Source organism: Periplaneta americana, chromosome 14, assembly GCF_040183065.1.
Source record: "Periplaneta americana isolate PAMFEO1 chromosome 14, P.americana_PAMFEO1_priV1, whole genome shotgun sequence".
Taxonomy (NCBI): Eukaryota; Metazoa; Arthropoda; class Insecta; order Blattodea; family Blattidae; genus Periplaneta; species Periplaneta americana.
Window position 1 is genome coordinate 144,388,103 of NC_091130.1, and position 27,349 is coordinate 144,415,451.

Here is a 27,349-nt window from a genome sequence, read left to right on the forward strand (position 1 = left end):
CGTCACCTTCGTGGAGTATATCCGAAGTAACCTTTGTTCTATTTCAAGTTCATACGACCATATTTCATTACAATATTTGAACGCGGTCAAGGATATAAATGCGTTGTATTCGGAGCATGCATAAACACAGAAGCGATTATATTTTGCCCTCTTACCATTGAACAATGTACCGGAGCGTTAATTTACACACTGGCATGTGTTTTGGATTAATGACGTAAAGTTATCACTATTTATTCAGCTTTGAATCCTTTGACGCCCGGCCCTACTATATATATAATTTAGCTACGGTATTTGGTAGATCTTCAGTAACACTTTACGTCTAACCTCGTGAAGATTTTCACCATCATGGCTTCTAAATTCATTTTTCTAGCAGTCGTACTCTGCGTTGTACAGGTAAGAGATTTACACATTCAGCTAGTAAAGAAATTTAGAAACTCCCAATGTAATGCGAGATTTTCGCGGTTACACATCAACCCTCATCGTCAAGGGTGGTGGGGAAAAGGGGATGCTAACCGTTGGATTCTTTGTCACGAGCTATCCTCCAAAAAATTACTTTTAATTCTATAAAAATAATTACTTATTGCTGAGTCAATTGTATAATTGAATCGTGAATAACAGAAACACTACAAGTCACACTTTTTTTCAAATTCACTTTTTCACATGGTTGTAATGTTCATATATAGGCCTTTCTAGTGTTGCAGAAATCCCTCATGACTATTGCTCAGTGTACATTTCACAGTGGCAATAAGTTACAGTAAATTGCAGAAACACCACAAGTCACATTTTGTTCTCAAATTCACTTTTTCACATCGTTGTAATGTTCATACATAGGCCTTTCTATTGTTGCACAAATCCCTCATGACTATTGCTCAGTGTACATTTCACAGTGGCAATAAGTTACAGTAAATTGCAGAAACACCACAAGTCGCATTTTTTCTCAAATTCATTTTTTCACATGGTTGTAATGTTCATACGTAGGCCTTTCAAGTGTTGCAGAAATCCCTCATGCTCGGTGTACATTTCACAGTTGCATTAAATTACAGTCAATTGCAGAAACACCACAAGTCGCATGTTTCTCAAATTCAGTTTTTTACATGGTTGTAATATTCATACATAGGCCTTTCTAGTGGTGCAGAAATCCGTCATGACTATTGCTCGGTGTACTTTTCACAATGGCAATAAATTACAGTAAATTGCAGAAACACAACAAGTCACATTTTTTCTCATATTCACTTTTTCACATCGTTGTAATATCATACATAGGCCTTTCTAGTGGTCCAGAAATCCGTCATGACTATTGCTCGGTGTACATTTCACAGTGACATTAAATTACAGTAAATTGCAGAAACACCACAAGTCGCATTTTTTCTCAAATTCAGTTTTTCACATGATTGTAATGTTCATACATAGGCCTTTCTAGTGTTGCAGAAATCCCTCATGCTCGGTATACATTTCACAGTGGCAATAAGTTACAGTAAATTGCAGAAACACCACAAGTCACATTTTTTCTCAAATTCAGTTTTTCACATGATTGTAATGTTCATACACAGGCCTTTCTAGTGTTGCAGAAATCCCTCATGACTATTGCTCGGTATACATTTCACAGTGGCATTAAATTACAGTCAATTGCAGAAACACCACAAGTCACATTTTTTCTCAAATTCAGTTTTTCACATTATTGTAATGTTCATACATAGGCCTTTCTAGTGTTGCAGAAATTCCTCATGCTCGGTATACATTTCACAGTGGCAATAAGTTACAGTAAATTGCAGAAACACCACAAGTCGCATTTTTTCTCAAATTCAGTTTTTCACATGATTGTAATGTTCATACACAGGCCTTTCTAGTGTTGCAGAAATCCCTCATGCTCGGTGTACATTTCACAGTGGCAATAAGGTACAGTAAATTGCAGAAACACCACAAGTCGCATTTTTTTTAATTCAGTTTTTCACATGATTGTAATGTTCATACATAGGCCTTTCTAGTGTTGCAGAAATCCCTCATGCTCGGTATACATTTCACAGTGGCAATAAGTTACAGTAAATTGCAGAAACACCACAAGTCACATTTTTTCTCAAATTCAGTTTTTCACATGATTGTAATGTTCATACACAGGCCTTTCTAGTGTTGCAGAAATCCCTCATGACTATTGCTCGGTATACATTTCACAGTGGCATTAAATTACAGTCAATTGCAGAAACACCACAAGTCACATTTTTTCTCAAATTCAGTTTTTCACATGATTGTAATGTTCATACATAGGCCTTTCTAGTGTTGCAGAAATCCCTCATGCTCGGTGTACATTTCACAGTGGCAATAAGTTACAGTAAATTGCAGAAACACCACAAGTCACATTTTTTCTCAAATTCAGTTTTTCACATGGTTGTAATGTTCATACATAGGCCTTTCTAGTGTTGCAGAAATCCCTCATGCTCGGTATACATTTCACAGTGGCATTAAATTACAATCAATTGCAGAAAAACCACAAGTCGCATTTTTTCTCAAATTCAGTTTTTCACATTATTGTAATGTTCATACATAGGCCTTTCTAGTGGTGCAGAAATCCGTCATGACTATTGCTCGGTGTACATTTCACAGTGGCAATAAATTACAGTAAATTGCAGAAACACAACAAGTCACATTTTTTCTCATATTCACTTTTTCACATCGTTGTAATATCATACATAGGCCTTTCTAGTGGTCCAGAAATCCGTCATGACTATTGCTCGGTGTACATTTCACAGTGACATTAAATTACAGTAAATTGCAGAAACACCACAAGTCGCATTTTTTCTCAAATTCATTTTTTCACATGGTTGTAATGTTCATACGTAGGCCTTTCAAGTGTTGCAGAAATCCCTCATGCTCGGTGTACATTTCACAGTGACATTAAATTACAGTCAATTGCAGAAACACCACAAGTCACGTGTTTCTCAAATTCAGTTTTTCACATGGTTATAATGTTCATACATAGGCCTTTCTAGTGGTGCAGAAATCCCTCACGTCTACTGCTGGGTGTACATTTCACAATGACAATAAATTACAGTTAATTGCAGAAACACAACAAGTCACATTTTTTCTCAAATTCACTTTTTCACATACTTGTATTTTACATACACAGGCGTTTCAAGTGGTGCAGAAATCCCTCACGTCTACTACTCGGTGTACATTTCACAGTGGCAATAAATTACAGTAAATTGCAGAAACATCACAAATCACATTTTTTCACAAATTCATTTTTTCACATGGTTGTAATGTTGATACATAGTTCTTTCTAGTGGTGCAGAAATCCCTCACGTCTACTGGTCGGTGTACATTTCACAGTGGCAATAAGTTACAGTGAATTGAAGGAAATTGCAGGAACATCACAAATTCAGGGATGAGGAAATTTTTACAAAGTAAAAAAAATATATATATTCATTTTGCTTTTATTTATTATTTATGAGATTAAATGTCAGCTACATCCACATTTTTCTTAGGCAGTTATAAAGTATAATAGTTTGACATTTTGTGCATAATTGCATTCCATCATTTCAAAAACAGCTAAATCCACAATGGTGGGATCAAAGCCAGCTACATCCAAATAAAATACTGTGCTCCCGCCAAAAATCAGACAGCTAGCAGATTCATATTTCCAGTTTATGTTTGTCTATGTCGTACTTTATGGTGCCAAAGTAAGGAAACTGTTTATAGAAAAGAAGTTGTCAAAATTAGTGTTTGTTTCTCGTGTAAAATTTTACAAAATCTCCGAAGCGGTTCTATCACTTACGTGACATAGTGGTCTTGGATGACGTCACCGTACGAACAAACATGTTTTAGGGAATGTACACGGAGAACATATCGAAGTGCCTAATAGAGTTAAAAGGGTGGTTTACTTTGAAACACGTTTCCAGTGCTGTACAGCATGGCGAGCCAAGGCCAGAATCTAAGAGTGGGCCACAACCAGTGGCGGCTCATGATATTTCTTAAGAGGAGGAAAGAATTTAACAGCGCAAAATGACACCTTGAGAGATACATGCTACAAATTACTTCCATTCATTGATGGATAAATGCAAAAATTAACAATTACAAGGAAATTCACAGCATTTTTAGCGCACACTACAGCATCAAACGTGTTGGTAGAGACTAGCTACTAACATATAACCAGAACCGTTTTACGGAAGTGGGAATGAGAAATAATCTGTTAGGAAAGCGAGAACACTGCACCCACTCACATGGTCTGTGTTGCCACATGTACATTTTACAAGTTCAGTATCACATGCTTTTGAAGAGTGTCAGATCTTGTAAAGTCATACTACCATTACTGCTCAAGGCTGCAGGTGGCCGATTATTTTGTTGTGTTAAAATATTGTAGTTTGGAGTACTTTCAATTTCAAATATACTTGTATAAAACTGACAACTTGGCTGTTGTCCTATCTACTAGATAATGAATGGAAGTGAATTTCAGGGACCAAAAATATCTGCGATACTAACGTAGAACTACTTCCTCTTTGTTTTATATAAATCTGACTTCAACTTTCAGATACCCTCGAAAGTTTCAAAACATGAGTAATAGCTTATATAAAATGCAATGAATTATATATTTTGATTTATTATTTAAAAAAGTTTATGTGGTGTCTTTCATAACTTTACGTTAAAACTTTTTATTGTGCCTCCTCCTAGATGTGTTATAGTCTGGTTGAATGCAGCATCGTTAGATGGCAGCGGTAGCGAGTTTGTTGCACGACCAGTTGGTTTCTATTTCCCGCCCATGACTGATTCAGAGGAGGATCTCCTCCCTCTCCGTTCATTTACTTGCTTTAAAACTCTGCTTCTTTCTCTGACCGCTAGTGCGCTGTTGTCTATGTGTGTTAACTGCAGTAGAGGAGGAATGGAGTGCCTTTCCTCCACACAGACAATCTCGCATCTTTCTCATAGTTTTCTACAGCACATGAGCGCGCGTCGTTTAAAACTCGATCAACCGAGGTTTTCTTATAGCTGTGAACTTAAAAATTATCGAATCTTCCTCGAATTTCAAAGCATATATTTCATTTGGTATTTACTTTCAAAAGTAGAAAAATGTATGGAGGACGTTCCTCCCTTCCCTCTCCCCAGAAACCGCCACTGGCCACAACACTACCATTATCCAATACAGCCCAAAATGTTTTTGCCAGTGTGAAGCGATTACTGGTACAATAATATTTTTTACAATAATTTTTCAGATCGTGCAGCCTGTTGCAGTTGAGAAAAGGGATATTGCTGACATTCCTATATTTGGACCGTTGTTCACTGGTGCGCAAGACGCTGTAAAGAACGTTGAGAATATATTCCAAAACATAATCTCGCAGGCTAATGAAAAAGTTATAAATTCTACTGGAATTCTTGGCCAACTTTTGAAGAAAGTGGAAGACAAGATAAAACAAGTAGTGGACAACTCTGTTCAATTTGGGAATAACAGCTTGCTTTGCGTGGTCGGGGAGAAAGAAAAGGCACAAAGTATTACAAGTGATGCAGGTAAAGTATTTCTCCTTTACATACAGGGTGTTTCCGGAGTGGTGTTACAAACTTTCAGGGATTATGGCAAAGGACACAAGTATCAATATGAGATAATGAACCCTGGTCCGGAAATGACTGAGTCGAAATTTATAATCAAATATAAACCCGAGTCACACGGGGATAGTTTACAGGAGTCAAGTGCTTGAAGCCTCTAAACTCGATGTTATACTGGGTGTTCATTTCAAAGTGTGTCATGACGTCACTGTTGTGAGTCAGCGATTTGAAGCGAGTTTCAGCTTTTATGTCAGAGAAGTTGCCTATTAATCAAGGCGTTCAATCTGAACTTGAGAACATGTACGGTATAACTTGTATGTCGTAGCAACAGATGGCGGTCTGTAAAGTCTGTGTGCTACCATAACCTCTTTCGAACTGTGTTTTGCGCGGGCAAGTCGTACGCAAGATATTTGTTATTATCGATTGCGTACGGCAACATTCCACAATACAAATCAAATGCTCCGTGTCCATGTTGACCGTCCAAGTTAATGTCAACAAATACGTAAGTAAACGTCTTAACCCTCTCCCCATATCCCGACAGTAAGAAAAAAAACTCACTTCAGTACGCGTTTCCAAACAGTTCACATTCTTGCCACTACTGGCGTTACCGTACGTATCGGTAAGTAATCTTCAGAATGAACGCCGTACTTGCTAGGCAACTTCTCTCGCATTTAGGTAATACGCCTTTGCGGAAGTGTAGGAAGATTGAATTCTCTAGGCTCATCGGATAGCCACATGACGACATACAGCGAGCCATGACACATTTTGAACTGAACACCCAGTATTTGTGATCACACGGAGATATTAAACTTGAAGCCATGCTTGAAAAAAAGCGCGAGCTGAATGTTGTATTCGTAGTGATGTTTGAATTCTTGTATTCTGTTATAGTTAATAAAAATCAATAGTGAACTGGCATTTTTAGTTTGGTGAAAAGAAGATGCCACCAGCATATATTCAAGCATGTGTGCAGCTAATTGGCGCCTTGTTATTGTATGAATTACAAAATATTCTTGAAAAAAAGGGCAAGAGAACATAGGTTAAGAAGTGGATTCGTAGAAGAATTATTCACGGTGCATCTAATACCTTGTTGAAAGAATTAGCTGAAGAAGATCCTGCAGAATACAGGAAACGTCTCAGAATGAGTCCTGTTTTAAGGGTTTTTAACTTTTTCGAACCACTTCTACGTCTATGTTTTCGAAACCTTGTTCCGTGAGTTCACTGACTAGTTTCTGGAATAATAATTCCCTCTTGTTTTTATTGAGGTATTCTTTGTCACGTATATTCCATACAAGTTCATACTTCTCATACAAATCCAAAAACTTTATGATATCGTTGGAATTCCACTTAGTGGCGCTCATTATTAATAATTATTAATTTACTTCGAATAGGCCTAAAACTACAAACTTTCTACTTGCCAAGTTGCTACAAGTTCGCATTCACAAGCGGGAAGTGGTGAAGTCAAGTTGGTCACGTGACGGGAAAGTGGACACAAAAGTTGACGGGTCGTCAACTCAAATTCTGCTTGACCGCCAAGTCACAACTTGACTGTCTCGACCATATCACACGGGGAAAGTTGAAGGAAAGTCGACTTGCTCCAAGCACTTGACTCCTGTAAACTATCCCCGTGTGAATTAGCCTATAGTTGCGTGGAAATGGAATTGTAACTTCGCACCACGTGCCCTTTGGAACAGTCGTGGAAGGATGGTATGGGCCGGATGTCTCCTACGTGGGTACTTGTCCCGATACAATCCGTGAGCTTGTCTACTGTTCCCATTGGCTCATCCGTATTCGAAAATCAGGTCTGCATATTCCGCTCTCGTGTACTCCTCCATTTCACTAGGACTGATCGACTGGACACTGCAACTTGTACACATACACTGCTGTCTACAGACGTGCATATCAGGACCGACCATGTCCGTTACACATTACGCTATCTGCATTGCTTTATAATAATAATAATAATAATAATAATAATAATAATAATAATAATAATAATAATTTATTTTAGCTGGCAGAGTTAAGGCCGTAAGGCCTTCTCTTCCACTCAACCAGCAAAAAGAGTATATACATATGCATGAACTTAAAAGAATTCAACAATTTGATTTAGGTGAGAGTTACATGTATACAACAGTTATTTACGAATTAAACAACAAAATACTATGAACTATTAATTAAACACTGAAATAAACTGTGTAGCAGAATTAAGCTAAAATACATAGAATGTTAATACATAGTGTAGTTCCCTGTCCCCACCCCTCAGACAGCGCACTGAATGGAATACTGTAAGTAGACAACGTAAACAACGTCAGATGAATACAGCATGTGTAAGATGTACAGATAAATACACATAAATAAGGTGTACAGAGGAATAAAATTATTTCATTTCCACAGAACTATTTTTGCTTGTAACTTTCGACTCAGTCATTTCCGGACCAGGGTTCCTTATATCAAATTGATACATGTGCCCTTCACCATCATCCCTGAAAGTTTGTAACACTAACTCGGAAACACCCTGTATATCTTTCCTACAAAATAGGTGTCTGTTTATGTGTATGTGTGCGTGTACGGGGTACGGATGAGGAGGTGTATGTATATGTATGTATGTATGTATGTATGTATGTATGTATGTATGTATGTATGTATGTATGTATGTATGTATGTATGTATGTATGTATGTATGTATAGTTTTTAGAACAGAGTTTTGTCCCACAGATACTTTGTCCCAGAAAGAAGACAGTCCGCAGGATCGAAGGACGAGCGATCTGGTTTACAAAAGAAGGAATAGTTGAGGAAATAAAAATAGTTTTGTTTTGTTGTATGTCTGATCATGAGCAATGCCTCGTTTCTGGAACTCATAAAGTATATCTGTGACAATAGTACATTATGCAACGAGCCTTTAATGGTAGTAATTAAGACGCGAGTATGTTTATGAAACGAGCGCAAGCGACTTTCATAATTTTCATACGAGCATCTTAATTACTACCATTATAGTCAAGGTTCATACGACTCTTTATGCTCGACCATATTTCTAACTTGAAATTATTCATAAGTATTCATGTTATTCTTATGTGATTGAGGAGCGGAACTGACCTTGTGCAATACCTCGTAAATTGTGAGATGTGCGCAGACGCAGAGAAACAAATGTCGACATTGACCTTGATATAATCTAGAGAGTAAAATAAACATTAATCTTGATATAACCTTGAAATTGAATTAGACATTCAAAAACGAGATGACAAATTGAATTTATTTGAATATTATTTACAATTAACGCTAATTATTATAGTAACAGAACTGACTTTATTTCAAATGTAGGTGATTTATTGTGCAATTGGTGAAATGAATTTGCGGGAATGTGCTTTGTGAAAGGCTGGAAGGTGACGGTGAATTGATGTCAATTTGTGTGTTGTTTTTTTCGACTGAGTTTAATATTGTATTTGAGATTTCAATCTTATTTCGGATCGATTCTTCAACATAAACTTCTGCGACAGTATTGGATTTCCAACCTTCGTGACGTTTCAATGTTGTGATATCCGAGAATAATCGATACTTGCGCTTTCATATTGCTAGAATGGTATTTCCTGATTGGTGGAACACCTGAGCTTTAATGAATTGGTGTACTTCAATGAGGTACATTAAAGGGCTGCTACCAGGTGTATAATTACTACATTTCGGCATGGTCGAGCATAAAACATTTTTTCTAACACTGCACAATATATTATAATCTGGAAACTTGTCTCTACCATATACTGTACCTCATTATATTATGATTTGAAATGGTGTAAGATCATGAGATATGTGGAATGGAGAATGTTAGTATATAACATTTGCAAAGTCCAGATAATCTGAAAATTCCAGAAAAATCTCCCACCCTCGTACTTCGTTCATCATTAGTACCATTTCAGTCGACCTGGTTGGCAAGTTGGTATAGCGCTGGCCTTCTATGCCCAAGGTTGCGGGTTCGATCCCGGGCCAGGTCGATGGCATTTAAGTGTGCTTATATGCGACAGGCTCATGTCAGTAGATTTACTGGCATGTAAAAGAACTCCTGCGGGACAAAATTCCGGCACATCCGGCGACGCTGATATAACCTCTTCAGTTGCGAGCGTCGTTAAATAAAATATAACATAACCATTTCAGTTCTCTCCGGGGATCGAGTTCACAAAATTTAATAGTCCCGCTCTATTTTTTTACTTGGTTATTTAACGACGATGCATCGTCTACTAGGTTATTTAATGCAGATGGGATTGGTGATAGTGAGATGGTATTTGGCGAGATGTGGCCGGTGATTCGCCATAGATTACCTGACATTTATCTTACGATTGGGGACAACATCGGAAAAACATAACTAGGTAGTTTTTTTCATTTTGAAAGAGGTTTAGACCGATAAGCAATTAAATTAGGTGAATATAGGTTAAATGGGTCCGTCTTCTTGCTTATCAAGTAATGTGTAGTCTTAATTATTAATTATGTCACAGTTATTGATTGGATTAACGTTTTCGGCAATTATTTGCCATCATCAGATCAACTTGAGTGTCATATTATACATACTGAATACTGCTTACTGAAATTAAGTGGAATAAAATAATATTCAGACAAGCAAACATGGTTTCTACTTGACCAAATAGATCTTACATTGTAATTAGTAATGCACTGACTCAACTATTTACATAATGTTCATATTAGACGCAGATAAAATTATAACATGCAATAGTTACACATATTATTAAATTTTCTCGTAGAATTATAATGTAACTTCTGTCTAGTCAAGTAGGAACCATGTTTGCTTGTCTGAATATTATTTATTCCACTTAATTTCCGTAATCAGTATTCAGTATGTATAATATGACACTCAAGTTGATCTGATGATGGCAAATAATTGCCGAAAACGTTAATCCAATCAACAAATGTGACATAGTTAATAATTTACATTACACATTACTTGATAAGTAAGAAGACGGACCCTATTTAACCTATATTCACCATCACATAACTAGGTAGGACTAATCAGTCTAAGCGGTGATCGAACCTACGCCCGAGCGCAACTCCGGATCAGGAGCGCCCGGAGAGACTAGGTGCAATTTCAAAATTGATCAGAAATTTTAACGCCCATCATTAAATATTTATATTAGGCCTACATAGATTTTGTATAAATTAAAATATGTCAAACAATTGCTGGCCAAAACTACTTCAATATCAATGAAATAAACAAATGCTACATTACTTAAATTATGAAAATATTGTAGAATGAAATTACATAAGGAGACGTAAACATGTCGTAACCTGTATAAAACAAATAATTATATACAGGGTGATCCGTTTGGGAACACAATAAATGTTAATAGTAGGGTTTAAGAAGGGCGCGTCAGCTACTATGGCTATTTGCGCCTTTATCTAAAACTCTTAATATAACAAATACATAAATAATATAATAATCAGAGTGCTAAAAGAACTAAAAAGCGTTGTCACGATAAAACGAGGCACACAAATGCAGTATACATAAGGTGATTTCTACAGAATCATAAAAGTGAGCAATTCTACCACACTAGGTGGTATTCAAGACGAACAAATAAAACACTAAAACTAAGGCCACCAGAGATAACTTGTCAATCATATTTTAAAACCATAAAATTTTATAAAATATTCGGATGTATAAAGTCCGAAATGTCAACAATGTAAAATCAAATATAAAACAACAAATGCAACCTCCGGATGTAAAGGATCCGGAGGATAAGTAAAACGGATCAATAAAAAACTAAATCACCTTATCCAAACCTGTATTTGATAAAATTCTCAGAACTGCATTTGTACAATTAAAATCATTTCCAAGAGCGTCACGTAATGTCGGCCGACAATAAATGTTGCTATTTATTTTTGAGTAATCTGTAAACACATTCTATCTGGATGGGAGTTTTGCCCAAATAAATTAGACTTAAACGTGCGACCATTGCGCGCACAACAAAATTCTTATCAGTTTTGTTTGTTTCATTGACTAGTAAACACATTTATTTGTGTTACATTATCAAAACATTTGAAAGAACAGTATGTTTTAACAACGAGAGGAAACAAGCTATGATAGCTCCTTCAAGGGGTATGTGAAATGAACGGTTTGGATGTTAGTAAAATGTGGATTTTATGGATTTTAGCAAATGAAATTTCACTATGTAACTTAAGTTTTATTCCATTCACTTCACTTACAAATAATATCTGGTATATTGTTTATTTTATCTATAATTTCATGCACCACATATATTTTCAAATACAGTGAAACCTCTCATTTACGGATATCGAAGGGACGTAACAATCTGTCCGCATCTGGAAGGTGTCCTTTATTGGGAGGGAGGCTCCCCAATCTAACAGTAAATTTATAATATGCATTATGTATCCCTTTAAATGAAATGTATTACTGTAGTTTAATTCTAAATATACAGTATACAGTACTACAGTAAATTCTTTGCAACTTTAAACTACAGTAGATAAGACCGAAAAAGGAAAATACAGTACTGTGCCATGCAATTTTATTCTAGGTCTGCGGTTATGCAGCACTGTAATTTAACCTTTACGTTCAGGTGCAATGTCTCTGAAACAGAACAACTGATTGAAGTGAAGAGAATAATCCTACAACCCTATCATGGGTCGGATACAATTTCACGATCGCGAAAAGCTTGGATCCATCAGACAGGTTAAATTTTATGACTTTGTTTATCCACCCGCTTCCAGCTAACAAGGGTAGCCGGCTGGGCTAGTGATAGCCTACGAGACCCTTGTTGTCTTCTTTCATGTTGAGGAATTTCTGTACAGTTCTCAAAACTAAATTTTATATTTTTGTAACACATTAGGTCTTGAAATCCAACTTCTGTCCGCAGTCAGGAGGTAAATCAAGCTTTAGGACTGTGAAACAGCTGTCCGTGTCCGTGTCTGAGAGTGTCCGTAAACGAGAGTTAAATTTATCATTATTTCTATATTATTTCAGTTGGGACATAAAAATCTGTCCGTGTATGAGGAGTGTCCGTATCTTGGGGGTGTCCGTAAGGAGAGGTGTCACTGTATATAATTTTATCTCTCCAAGATTTATTTAGAAACCATTTTTTTTAACTAATGGCAGGTACGTACTTCACTGTTTGTCATTCACTCATGTGGAGCCAGTTCTGTAGACCAATTTATGGACAAAGTCGTTGCCCATGGTGCGCCATAGGAGGCTTGTCTATGCTACACCCATACTAAGATCAGATGATAATGGGATATTTGGTGGGGTGTCACAGGGGAACCGGAGTTTCCGGAGAAAACCTTTGTGTTGTCTGGACCACGGGTTTACCCAACACAAGTTATAAATCGGAGGTACACCGGGGATCGAACCCGGGTCCACAGGATTATAATTCTAGCGCTCTTACCACTAAACCAGCGTGGCACAATCAGAAAGCTTTGCAATGCCTTCTTCAATTACTTCTTTTCTCTTACAATCAACCGTATACAGTGTGTTTCAGATATTTTGTTACAGACTTTTAAGGATAGTAAAGGTGATCAAAAAGACGAAGATGAATCCAACATTGGAAAAGTCATCTACACTTTACAATTGACCAGCAATTTAAAAGTTAATCCAAACACGTTCAGAATTACATAACACTTTGAATCTTCTGCATTGATATAAAAGTTATAACACTTATAACAATATTGTTCCTTTTATTATTATTATTATTATTATTATTATTATTATTATTATTATTATTATTATTAGTACTAGCCGTACCCGTGCGCTCCGCTACACCTGTTATAAATAAATATAAAGTAATTACGTAATTGAAATAGAACGTTTGATCCAGGGAAAATTCGTGTTTGATACAAGGATAAATCGTTTAATATGTTATTTAATTTAAATTGTATTTAAATGATTAAAATGCGGTCATTTTGGTCCAGAGAGCAATCATTTGGTGCAATGACAATTCCTTCAACATGTTTCTTAATTGTTATTACACGCAACCATAGTTTAATGAAGATTGACATCATTTAGTTTCAATGTGTATACTTTATATTACTTGCTATATGTTTCAGAAGTTACTGTAATAACATTGTAGAATTATGTCCATCTAGAAAAACCTCACTTTCCAATGGTGAAATAATAATTAAACAATTTAATTAGCTTCCGATATTACTTCATACAAACAAAGAAACATTCTATGTAGGCTATGTTTAATAGGTTTCGATTGTTGTTGTCCAAGGCCCCTTATAGACGAAGTCATTTGTTTTTATTTCAGTACAACGCCTTAGATGGCGATGTTATTGTAATTTTGAAACTCATATATCTCATTAAATATCAGTCCTATCAAAATTTTGTATAGGATAAAACTTATCGGAAATTACTTTTAAAGAAACGTTTGTTATGTAACATTTTTCATGAAAGTTAATAATAAGCGAGATATTTCGATTTATTTAATTCAGGCCCCCTTATAACCCCCTTTTTAAATAAAGTATTTTGAATGTCATATAGCCTAAAATCTAAGTTACAACGAACTTAATTTATATTCCAATTTTCATATAAATCGGTTCAGCCATTATCGCGTGAAAAGATAGCAAACATCCAGACAGACAGACAGACAGACATACATACAAACAAAAATTTCAAAAAAGCGATTTTCGTTTTCAGGATGGTTAATTATACATGTTAACACTAATTATTTTTGGAAAGTCGAAAATTACCAGAAAAATTTTGGCTACAGATTTATTATTAGTAAACTGTGGGAGTGCAGGCCCTTTCCGTCAAGTTAAGTATGACTGGAGCGTTCCGTGGCGATTGTACTGAACTCTGAGGTAAGCAACTCACTATGCGTGCTTCAGAAGTACAGTTTTGCGTACATGAATTGCATACATATAATAATCATACATTTCGTACTTATGTAATTGATGCGATGTGGACGGAATTTTGCAGTCTGTGCGCCAGACAAGTTAAATGCACCATGTTGGAATACCGCTCTTTAAGTTGTTTTGCTGCCTTAATAATATATGGAGCTGCATCAGTGACAAAAAGAAGTACATTATTATATTTAATCCTTTCCGGCCATAAAAGGCGCACACCCTTATAAAAAGCTTGGACAATAGTTGCATGGTTTACTTTTTCCAGTTTCTCTGAAGTTAGCACAAATATTTTCCCTACACAGTTCTGGGAAAGTATACCGACCACTACATTTGCCACATATCTACCACTGACGTCTGTAGACTGATCAACTGAAACCCATATATTTTCTGATCGTTCACGTTTTCTCGAATTTTGGCAATCGTATTCTGGTACGAAATTGGTAACTATTGTTTGTGCGAGATCGTGCGTATTTGCTTGTTTTCCGCACAGAACCAATACGCGGTAAGTGTGAAATACCACATTCAGTATTCCCAACGTAACACACATAACAATTTCCCTCTTCTTACCGCTTAAGCGCGACATTCATTTTACTGCTTTAGGCTTTTAACATATTATTTTAAGAGACGTTTAGCATAGTAATAATTATAAATTGGAAACTTACCACTGCAATTTCACCTAAATTGCAATGTTAATTATTGTTTTTAAATATTTGCAAAAATTAAGTAAAGTCTACTACTCCACGAAACTTATTGCATTCCTGATACAAGTAACATTAAGGAAGCCGTGAAAAAATCAACAAGATTCCAGATGCGGATGTTATTACTGCAATATGTTAAATAAATAATATTGTTAAAATATTAAAATGAAAAATAAATCATTACATAACCTTACCGTTTGTTTTAAGTTCGCATTTATAGACTGGGGGAAAAAAAAGACAGATTTATATCACGGCCTGCTGGAGTATAGTAAACACAGAAAACATTTTATAGCAACAATGTTGAAGAAAGATATTTTGGTTTTCCGAAGTTGCCGTCATTAAACAGAAACCAACATGGAGATTTCATTGCAATTAATTATAAATTCGTCTTTCAGGTATGTAATAAACGATCTTCGCACAAAATAATGTACGATACACGAGCGGTATGTTTGTTTTCATGTTCTCGGAAATTAAAAAAGCTCAACTACGTTTCGCTTTTTCAATCTTTTCCTGGACCATGAAAACGTCAACATACCGCTCTTGTAACGTATATTACTATTATGTATTGTTGCTTCTCCTGGAATATGTTGATTTGTGTATTTTTCCAGAAATGATCTGAAGTGGGGATTGTACAAAGTTCTGAATGGATTCTTTGTGTGTACCAACATGTCACATAAGCCTATATATTGAATTGTGACCGACTATTTGAACTCGATTGGTTCTTGTTTGAATTGCGTTCAACATTTTCCTTGTGTGCTTTACTATTACAGTGTCTTTCAAAATAGTACTTCTTAGTTCGTAATAATCTGAAATTACACTTGACACATACAACACTTTCTCTTTCTATAATATCCTAAATATATCGCATCCGAATTGTTCCACTAAATTATTTAGTGTTGCACTTCGTGAACGAGTTATTTTAGGCATTGTACAGGGACATCATTTTATTTTTACTAACATTTGTAATATTAACCTGGCTATATCTTTGGATTAAGGTCTAGAACCGGAAACACCGCTTGCTCCTCCTTCCAAGTCTGGAGTTCGATGATAGTGCCGTAAAATACAAATCACTTTACTAGACATAGGGGGGAAGAAAAGTAGTTCATCCATTTATGTAAAGTAGAAAATATCGCAATTTTGAGTTTGATAATTTTCATTGGGTTTTTGTTTAATCAAAATACAATACTGTATTAACACTTAGTGTTTTTACTCACGAATTGAGTTATCCATTCGGACGTATTAATTATGCACTGTATATTGTATATTTTAACTTCGCTCTAGAATATGCCATTAGGAAAGTTCAGGATAACAGGCAGGGTTTGGAATTGAACGGGTTACATCAGCTTCTTGTCTATGCGGATGACGTGAATATGTTAGGAGAAAATCCACAAACAATTAGGGAAAACGCGGAAATTCTTGTTGAAGCAAGTAGAGCGATAGGGTTGGAAGTAAATCCCGAAAAGACTAAGTATATGATTATATCTCGTGACCAGAATATTGTACGAAATGGAACTATAAAAATTGGAGATTTATCCTTCGAAGAGGTGGAAAAATTCAAATATCTTGGAGCAACAGTAACAAATATAAATGACACTCGGGAGGAAATTAAACGCAGAAAAAATATGGGAAATGCCTCTTATTGTTCGGTTGAGAAGCTTTTGTCATCTAGTCTTCTGTCAAAAAGTCTCAAAGTTAGAATTTATAAAACAGTTATATTGCCGGTTGTTCTGTATGGTTGTGAACCTTGGACTCTCACTTTGAGAGAGGAACAAAGATTAAGGGTGTTTGAGAATAACGTTCTTAGGAAAATATTTGGGGCTAAGAGGGATGAAGTTACAGGAGAATGGAGAAAGTTACACAACGCAGAGCTGCACGCATTGTATACTTCACCTGACATAATTAGGAACATTAAATCCAGACGTTTGAGATGGGCAGGACATGTAGCACGTATGGGCGAATCCATAAAATGCATATAGAGTGTTAGTTGGGAGGCCGGAGGGAAAAAGACCTTTGGGGAGGCCGAGACGTAGATGGGAAGATAATATTAAAATGGATTTGAGGGAGGTAGGATATGATGGTAGAGACTGGATTAATCTTGCACAGGATAGGGACCGATGGCGGGCTTATGTGAGGGCGGCAATGAACCTACGGGTTCCTTAAAGCCAGTAAGTGAGTAAGTATATTGTACTGTTACAGCACATTAGCGTACAATATAGAAATGAAGTTAAATTGTAAAATAATCATAATATGGATATTTAAACACATTTTTGAAAATGGTGGCCGTTCACTTCGATACAGGCTTCAGTTCTTTTGTGCCTATTATCGCACTATAGACTATTGTACCTAATTCCAATTACCAGTTTCGTCCTTCGTACGAGTAACTCATGTTGAAATAATTCTGTACCTCTTCTATAAAAGAGTACCTTACGTACTGTAAATTCAACCTTCACTTCTGCGCGATCTGAAAAGATAAAATTACTCAGAAATGCTATCTACTGTCCGTTCAAGTGGTTTTGTCGTAGAAAGGGGGGGGGAATCACGTGACAGTTAACTACTTAACGAGGCCCTTTTATTTCAGTTATTTTAAACAGTTGTATAATATTACGTAGACGTCCAATTCCTAACAGAAATGAATGTTTTGAGAAAAGAGCTAAGACAGCCCAGCTACTAGACTTTACAGAGGGACGAACAGAAGCAGGTGGGAGAAACCGGGATGCGACGCAGCCAAACGGACGACAGTACCTGTGCGAAAATATGATTCAATATTGAAAGCTATTTCGTCACTGGAAAACGCGAACATATTTCTGGAACATACTATACTCACTAACTCAGTACTGCTTACGCGCCCTCGGCTCTGTGTCGTGAACGGTTGGAAGTTTACTAGTAGAAGAGGTGGGAGTGAAGTACATTAAAAAACTCAGGTACAATAAAAATTGAAGTAAAAATGAAATGATGTCCCTGTATTATGTGTCATTTCACAGACGGAACTCTTCAGTACGACAGCTAAATACACTCTGAATGTTTCGGGTTCGATCCACGGAACAGTACAGCGAAAGGCGAGAGAGACTCACGTCATACTCTATACCCGTCTGCATAGTGAACTGCAATCGCCGTATTAGGGCCCGCACTCCCGCGGTCTATTTATTAGTATAGATTATTATTATTAGACTTCGTGGAATTACCACGAGAATCGTAAGGTTTACTACGCACGCAGTATAGACTGTATGAAAAGGGGACGTGCAACGAACGGATTATGCCTCTGATGTAAATATTGAACAGTATACTGCGGTTACAATACAACCTGTATCCTGCATTCAAGAAATATAATGAATGATCATTGAAGTAGGAAATGTCTAAACATGTAAATACACAATTATTTTGTAGTGAGATATATTAACTCTTAAAATTTAATGTAATATACTCACATCATCCTTGAATATCTGCATTGCAGTAAAGAGTTACGTACATTTTGAGTGACTGCAAAGTGAACCTCCTCCGATGGTCACTCAAACAGTTTTTATATTGGGAAAATGTACGATAAACATCAAACGATGTAATAGGTGCATTTTTGAAGAACGGAAAGTCACTACTTTTTAGTACACCAACTTCAGACGTCTTGTCGCGACCTGATAGTATTTATAATACGAAGTTGTGAATAGGCAGAATTTTTAGCAATAACGTTTCTCAACTTACATTCACTTTTTCTGAAATTAGTGAATTGTTATTTTGGATAATGGTTTGTGATACTTTATGCACTATATTAAGAGCTTCTGAGAGTTGTAGTTTAGACGATTCTAAGACGGTGATGCTTTCGTACACGATTTTAAAATTAGAATCAATGAACAGAATATCTTCCAATAGCTGTTCAGAAGCAATGATTTTACAGCTGCAACAGCGGAACTGTCTGTGCTATGCAATGCATAAATTACCTCCATTATTTTTCCGTAATATTCTGCATAATAATTAACAGCATCCAACCACGTTTTCCAACGGGTCAAGACTGGCTGCGGGGGTAAGGGTATTCCAGGGGCAATTGTTTGGTACAGAAACACACTCATTGTAGTATGTTTAATTGAATTCTTGTCTGCACTGAACAAATGTTAAGCTTTGACTATTCCAACCACAGTAATGCAGAAACATGTGCTTACATAGGTATACATTAGCTGTAGCTGCTCTATCTATTTGGACCGGTCACAACTCTTAACATGAACTGCTTATACTACGAGACCGGGCGGTCGCTCACCTCTCCTATACTACCGTACATCGGCAACCTGATTGCACGCTGCGTGTGGCAATGCAACGAAGTCTAATTATTATTATTATTTATTTATTTATTTTTTGCTTGACAGGAAAGAAGATGGTCAGCTGTGTCGAAGGATTGGTCAAGAACGCCTCTGCAATCTTCTCAGACATCGACAGCGTGAATAAACAAATGCTTTCGCTCGCCGGCAGCACTGTTCAAGATGGTGCTGGATGCTTCTCTCAGATCTTGGGAGTGTTTTCGTGTCTCATTAATCTCGGCCAAACGTCTGCTTCCAAAGGCGCACTGTATGCGACCGCCATTGCTTCAGATTCTGCAAAAATGATTTCCCTTGGAGCTAAGGCCCCGCTGACTCTAGAAAAATGCAAAATCGACTCCATAACCGCAGCGACAGCCCAGGTCGGACAAATCGTGTCAGAAATCGGACAATGCATTGTAAAAGTTGCAGGTACCTCATAATATTGTAAACATTCTCTCATCTGAGTCATACTTTGGAGGGATTCAGAAAAAGAATGCACAAAAGCGTACAAGAATTTAGAGTTGCTTGAAACACAAACATAGTCACTATTCTAGTAAAAGTCCATTTTATAGCAATAATATTGTACAGTGTAAAAATAGTAAATTTTTTTTTCTGTCAACTACGTTAGTCTTTTGTTACTATGGATTGTTTAAATTTTGCACTTACTAATCATAATTATGTAAAAATGGATAACTTTTGATGTCGCTATAAAAAGGTGGCAAAATAATTGGACTAGAAATTATAGAATGTGAAAGATTGTATTTTGAGCCAAATAAAAGCTATTTTACATTTCATGATGTGGTTTGTTTTATCCGATAAGTATTGTGATAATAATCTTAAATTTGTCAATTTTTTTTTTAAATCCAGTTGACGTTTTGAAATATAGTACAGGTTCTACAAGAATTTTAAGGACACTCCTTCGAAAGAGATATTGAACACCTTCCTTATACTTATGTTTATAAAGGAACCAAATGCCTGTGAAAAAGAAGTTTTTTTACTGCAAACCCAGTCTCTCTATCTTTCAAATTGTGGATTATATAATATTCTTCATTAAATTATACAAAAATATCCAAAATACGTTGAATGCACGAATGTCTTCATTAAATTTTACAAAAATAACCAAAATATGTTCAATGCACCAGTGTCTTCATTAAATTTTATAAAAATATTCAAAACACGTTGAATGCACTAGCGTATTCATCAAATTTTACAAAAATTTCCAAAACACGTTGAATGCACGAGTGTCTTCATTAAATTACACAAAAATGTCCAAAACACGTTGAATGCAAAAGTCTCTTTATTAATTCAAACAAAAATGTCCAAAACATGTTGAATGCACGAGTGTCTTCATTAAATTTTACAAAAATATCCAAAACACGTTGAATGCAAGAGTGTCTTCATTAAATTTTACAAAAATATCCAAAACACGTTGAATGCACGAGTGTCTTCTTTAAATTATACAGAAATGTCCAAAACACGTTGAATGCAAGAGTGTCTTCATTAATTTATACAAATATGTCCAAAATATGTTGAATGCACGAGTGTCTTCTTTAAATTATACAGAAATGTCCAAAACACGTTGAATGCAAGAGTGTCTTCATTAAATTTTACAAAAATATCCAAAACACGTTGAATGCAAGAGTGTCTTCATTAAATTTTACAAAAATATTCAAAACACGTTGAATGCAAGAGTGTCTTCATTAAATTTTACAAAAATATCCAAAACACGTTGAATGCAAGAGTGTCTTCATTAAATTTTACAAAAATATCCAAAACACGTTGAATGCAAGAGTGTCTTCATTAAATTTTACAAAAATATCCAAAACACGTTGAATGCACGAGTGTCTTCTTTAAATTATACAGAAATGTCCAAAACACGTTGAATGCAAGAGTATCTTCATTAAATTTTACAAAAATATATCCAAAACACGTTGAATGCACGAGTGTCTTCTTTAAATTATACAGAAATGTCCAAAACACGTTGAATGCAAGACTGTCTTCATTAATTTATACAAATGTGTCCAAAACATGTTGAATGCACGAGTGTCTTCATTAAATTATACAAAAATGTCCAAAACACGTTGAATGCAAGAGTGTCTTCATTAAATTATACAAAATAAAGGTTTTGCTGTGTTTTACAAAATGGTGTTTTATTTTTAAATTGTTCATTATTGCTACAATAATTTATTATTGGTAACCTTTAATGTGGTTTTAGGTGTAATAGTTCGACTATTGATCAGATCTTTTATATTCGACAGTTATTGGACATAAATGAGAATATAAGAATACAGTACATCAGTTATACATATATTTCAAAACGGCATAGGAATCGGTTAAGAGAGAAGTTTTATATAATATTTTTATTGAATTTGGTATTCCCAAGAAACTAGTTCGGTTAATTAAAATGTATCTCAGTGAAACGTACAGCAGAGTCCGTATAGATCAGTTTCTGTCTGATGTTTTTCAAATTCACTGCGGGCCAAAGCAAGAGATGCACTATCACCTTTACTTTTTAACTTCGCTCTAGAACATGCCATTAGGAAAGTTCAGGATAACAGAGAGGGTTTGGAATTGAACGGGTTACAACAACTGCTTGTCTATGCGGATGACGTCAATATGTTATGAGAAAATCACAAACTATTAGGGAATACACGGGGATTTTACTTGAAGCAAGTAAAGAGGTAGGTTTGCAAATGAATTCCGAAAAGACAAAGTATATGATTATGTCTCGTGATCAGAACATAGTACAAAATGGAAATATAAAAATTGGAAATTTATCCTTTGAAAAGATGGAGAAGTTCAAATATCTTGGAGCAACAGTAATAAATATAAATGACACTCGGGAGGAAATTAAACTCAGAATAAATATGGGAAATGTCTCTTATTATTCGGTTGAGAAGCTTTTGTCATCTAGTTTGCTGTCAAAAAATCTGAAAGTTAGGATTTATAAATCAATTATATTACCGGTTGTTCTGTATGGTTATGAAACTTGGACTCTCACTTTGAGAGAGTAGCAGAAGCTGAGGGTGTTTGAAAATAAGGTGTTCAGGAAAATATTTGGGGCTAAGAGGGATGAAGTTACAGGAGAATGAAGAAAGTTGCACAACGCAGAACTGCACGCATTGTATTTTTCACCTGACATAATTAGGAACATTAAATCCTAACGTTTGAGATGGGGAGGATATGTAGTATGTGTGGCGAATCCAGAAATGCATATAGAGTGTTAGTTGGGAGGCCAGAGGGAAAATACCGTAGACCGAGACGTAGAAGAGAAGATGATATAAAAATGTATGTGAGGGAGGTGGGATATGATGCTAGGGACTGGATTAAACTTGCTCAGGATAGGGACCGATGGCGGGCTTATGTGAGGGCGGCAATGAACCTCCGGGTTCCTTAAAAGCTATTTGTAAGTAAATATGCTACAATAATTTATGATTTTTCTCTTTCCTATTTCCTGAATAGCCTATTAGTTAGCTGTAAATATTTAATAATAGTTGATCACACCTACGGAATTAAGCTATCCGGATACAAGTGAATACCGAAAGTCAAGTCAAATCGGTCTTGCACCATTTTGTGTAGTCTCTTTAGTTTGTAAGCTGAAGAATTATTTACCCGAAAACTGAGAGCTAAACCACACTGCATAAAACAAAACAGTATCAGGTTCACTCAAACTGATTCAAAAGGTTTACTACCACCAATTAGCCCTAGATAAGCAGGTTAGAGCTTGACATATGAACACACTATACAGATGAAACGTGTTGTTTGTTCCAAGCAGGGTGATACAGCCAAGAGTTGTTTCATGTCTTCTTGTTTGCAGCAGTCAAAATCTAAAAACATCTGTCCAGCTCACTGTATGATTCGTTTCCTGTAGTGTTTAAGAAGGTGTTTGACATAGCTCCATAGCAAGGAATTCAGAGTTGAGGTAATTGGGATTTCTATATCAGTTTACCATCAATTATTATCCATTCGTTATTAACAATCTTACTACCAGTTATGCATAATTTGCAATTGATTTATTATTATTTTAGGTTACAGTATAATTTCAAACCTGAAATAACAATCTCAGACTTAAAAATATATATTATTTATACCGTAAGTAATGTCATTAATTTCAGAGGGTTATTCTTTTAAATATTTCAGACAATAACGTTTAATGCAATTTTGCTTCCTTTTCGAGATAAAAATTGTTTTACGTGAAACATTTCATAGCTTGAATTCCCAATATGCTCAGTCAGTGTAAGAGAGCAGTGTATTATGATAATTTTATCCGTGGCGCTACAGCCCATGAAGGGCCTACACTGACCAGCCGGCTGCTGGCCTCACGGCCACATGCCGAAGCAAAGGTGGACGATCATCCAACCAGAATGGAGGTATCGTGTGGTTAGCACGATGATCCTCCCAGCCGTTATAGCTGGTATTCGCAACCGGATTTCGCTACCTATCGTAGCTCCCCAAGTGCATCACGATGATGGGTGGGCACCGGTCCCATACACTGGGAATCGAACCAGCGCGCATTCCGTAACGCGAGTCCTAGGCAGGATGCTTTAGACCACGACGCCACGGCGCGAGACGTATTATGATAATAAATGACTGAAAGAATTTTAGTTTTGTCCTTTAGATATGAGAAATTTAATCCGAACAAATGTAACTTTTCGTTCAGCAAAGGAATTTTTTAGTGTTACATTTATTAGGAACAAATTTCTGCATAGTTAAAGGCCAAACCTAAAATTCTTTTAATCGTTTATCACAGTACATTTCTCTCTTAAATTGAGTATGTTGGGAATTAAAGCTGTGAAATGTTTCTTACTTACTTACAAATGGCTTTTAAGGAACCCGAAGGTTCATTGCCGCCCTCACATAAGCCCGCCAGCGGTCCCTATCCTGTGCAAGATTAATCCAGTCTCTATCATCATACCCCACCTCCCTCAAATCCATTTTAATATTATCCTCCCATCTACGTCTCGGCCTCCCTAAAAAGGTCTTTTTCCCTCCGGTCTCCCAACTAACACTCTATATGCATTTCTGGATTCGCCCATACGTGCTACATGCCCTGCCCATCTCAAACGTCTGGATTTAATGTTCCTAATTATGTCAGGTGAAGAATACAATGCGTGCAGTTCTGTGTTGTGTAACTTTCTCCATTCTCCTGTAACTTCATCCCGCTTAGCCCCAAATATTTTCCTTAGCACCTTATTCTCAAACATCCTGAACCTATATTCCTCTCTCAGAGTGAGAGTCCAAGTTTCACAACCATACAGAAGAACCGGTAATATAACTGTTTTATAAATTCTAACTTTCAGATTTTTCGACAGCAGACTGGATGATAAGAGCTTCTCAACCGAATAATAACACGCATTTCCCATATTTATTCTGCGTTTAATTTCCTCCCGAGTGTCATTTATATTTGTTACTGTTGCTCCAAGGTATTTGAATTTTTCCACCTCTTCGAAGGATAAATCTCCAATTTTTATATTTCCATTTCGTACAATATTCTGGTCATGAGACATAATCATATACTTTGTCTTTTCGGGATTTACTTCCAAACCGATCGCTCTACTTGCTTCAAGTAAAATTTCCATGTTTTCCCTAATCGTTTGTGTATTTTCTCCTAACATATTCACGTCATCCGCATAGACAAGAAGCTGATGTAACCCGTTCAATTCCAAACCCTGCCTGTTATCCTGAACTTTCCTAATGGCATATTCTAGAGCGAAGTTAAAAAGTAAAGGTGATAGTGCATCTCCCTGCTTTAGCCCGCAGTGAATTGGAAAAGCATCAGATAGAAACTGACCTATACGGACTCTGCTGTACGTTTCACTGAGACACATTTTAATTAATCGAACTAGTTTCTTGGGAATACCAAATTCAATAAGAATATCATATAATACTTCCCTCTTAACCGAGTCATATGCCTTTTTGAAATCTATGAATAACTGATGTACTGTACCCTTATACTCCCATTTTTTCTCCATTATGTTTCATATAAAATAATTTTATCCCGAAAAAGGAAGCAAAAACTGCCAAATCATATTAAACATTTTTTGTTTGAATATTTCAAAGAATAGCCCCATGACATTACTGACATTACTTACGGCTTACTATGTATAGCTTATAGTCCAATGATGTCAAAGCAAGCGCATTTTTCTAACCTTGACGTCGTGCGCGGGCAGCAAGCGCTAAGTATGGAAAGAGGAAGGGTTGTGTATATGAATAAGCAACCTGTTGGATTAAGAAAACAGTGGTGCACAAACTTCAAACGGAACATGAAATTTTATGTCGTTATTTTTATATGGCTTCTTTCTGTTTGATATTATCTATATTGTCTGTAAAACAAAAGTACTAACATTGATTTCTTAATATTGCACTTGTTTTTTTTTTAATCTTAATAACATAATAGAGAGTTAAGAAGGAATATTCACTTAAATTCCATAGTAGTGTAATATTATACTGTATTAAGTGGATGAAACACATCATTCATAAAGAAAGTGATATTCCAAAGAAAGAGATTGAGTATGACATGATAAGTTGGAATTTATATTGATGGTATCTTTAGCCTTACAAAAGTAATCAATAAACTAATCAAAACAATATTACAGTACAAAGCAAAGTTACCTAGGTGCTATATCTGTTTTAAGTGTAACTAATATTACATAACAAAACCCTTATCGCATTATGCTTTTAAGGTGATATTTGTGAGCAACTTCCTGTCATCAAAATATTAAATAATTATCTCGATATCTGCTGAAGCTATAGAGCTGACATTTTTACAACACATGGGCACGTATCTTTTGCTTATGATATAACAGTAGTTGCTTTGTTAATTCATTTCCATACAAACATTAATTTTCCATGCGAATACTTTCAAAATTTGTAATACACTATCTTCAGTAATACTTATTTACGGTATATTACATTTACGAAAACTTTGTTTCAGTACCTGTAAGGCTACTAATTAAATAGGCCTATATCTGAAAATTTCACTTTTCTATAAAAAAATAAGTTGAGAATATATTCCTTTTGAATAAAAAAGCAAACTTGTAAAAAATGAACATTAAAATTAAAACTTGCATTCTTATAATGCACTTATACTTCTCAGGCAAATCTAGAAATTAACATGGATACAGTTTTAATAAGTTCTCTTCCCTCTATCTATTGAATCAGTGCTGGCCATCCCTGAATTAGCTCGACCAAGCGGCATATACCACCTCTTTCGTCTCTCTCTCTTTCCTTTCCGCTGAAAAGCGCTCAGGCTCTCCTGGGCTCTAAAGCGCGCGCTTGCTCCTGTGGCCTTCAATTGACATGCCTGCTATAGACTAATAAAATAGAATTATTATAATTGTATACAGAAACAAAAATAATTGTTATCAGATACATATTGTAACAAATTGAACTTTTTTTAACCCTTAACTTGGCAAAGCTTCATTTCTCACACTAGTTAATTAAACCTTATCGGACCGTAAAGAAAACAACTATGGTAATGTCCATATTTTATATGTTGTACAATATTATAGTATTGTGAAATTTTAATTTTCCTACCAATTTTTTTTTCTATTCTATTAAAATTATAGCATATAGCCTATTAACCTGTTGTATCCTATAGGATACTTTGTCAATTAAAGGGTTAAAGTAAAATAAACTAAGTTTTGTATGAAATGTGGTGCTAGAAGCTATTTGTGCGAATAGAAAAACGCTCGACTATTTAGAATTTTAACTTGAAGGTTCACGGCAACCGTCTTTGGTAATAACGACTTATTTGCTGCAGTGTGTATTAAAGATGCTTAAAACAGCAACAAACATTTTGTTTCGAGCAATCTGGAGAAGTTTGCCGCGGTGTGAGCCTTGCATGACATGCAAGATACGGAATCGATTGTGCAGGACTGTATGACAGCAAGCTTGCTTCTGCTGACTTTGATGCACTCTAGCGGCCACTCCTGTAACTTTTACGTTTCTGCATTTCCCAGGAAAACGAAACAATCCAGTGTGTTGTTATAC

At 35.8% G+C, this 27,349-nt stretch overlaps 1 protein-coding gene across 1 annotated transcript; it reads left to right on the forward strand.

The window, feature by feature from the left end:
- The first annotated feature begins 244 nt into the window (after positions 1–244).
- Positions 245–20,016, forward strand: LOC138713800 (uncharacterized). The gene is made up of 3 exons (XM_069846226.1): positions 245–393; positions 5,202–5,493; positions 19,427–20,016. The coding sequence occupies exons 1-3, from the start codon at positions 346–348 to the stop codon at positions 19,795–19,797; spliced, it is 711 nt and encodes a 236-aa protein (XP_069702327.1). The 5' UTR covers positions 245–345; the 3' UTR covers positions 19,798–20,016.
- Positions 20,017–27,349: the final 7,333 nt, after the last annotated feature.

Coding starts and splice junctions, on each gene's coding strand:
- LOC138713800 (XM_069846226.1), top strand. CDS start 346: ATGGCTTCTAAATTCATTTTTCTAGCAGTCGTACTCTGCGTTGTACAG. Junction 394..5,201: donor TCGTACTCTGCGTTGTACAG/GTAAGAGATTTA, acceptor ATAATTTTTCAG/ATCGTGCAGCCTGTTGCAGT. Junction 5,494..19,426: donor AAGTATTACAAGTGATGCAG/GTAAAGTATTTC, acceptor TTTGCTTGACAG/GAAAGAAGATGGTCAGCTGT.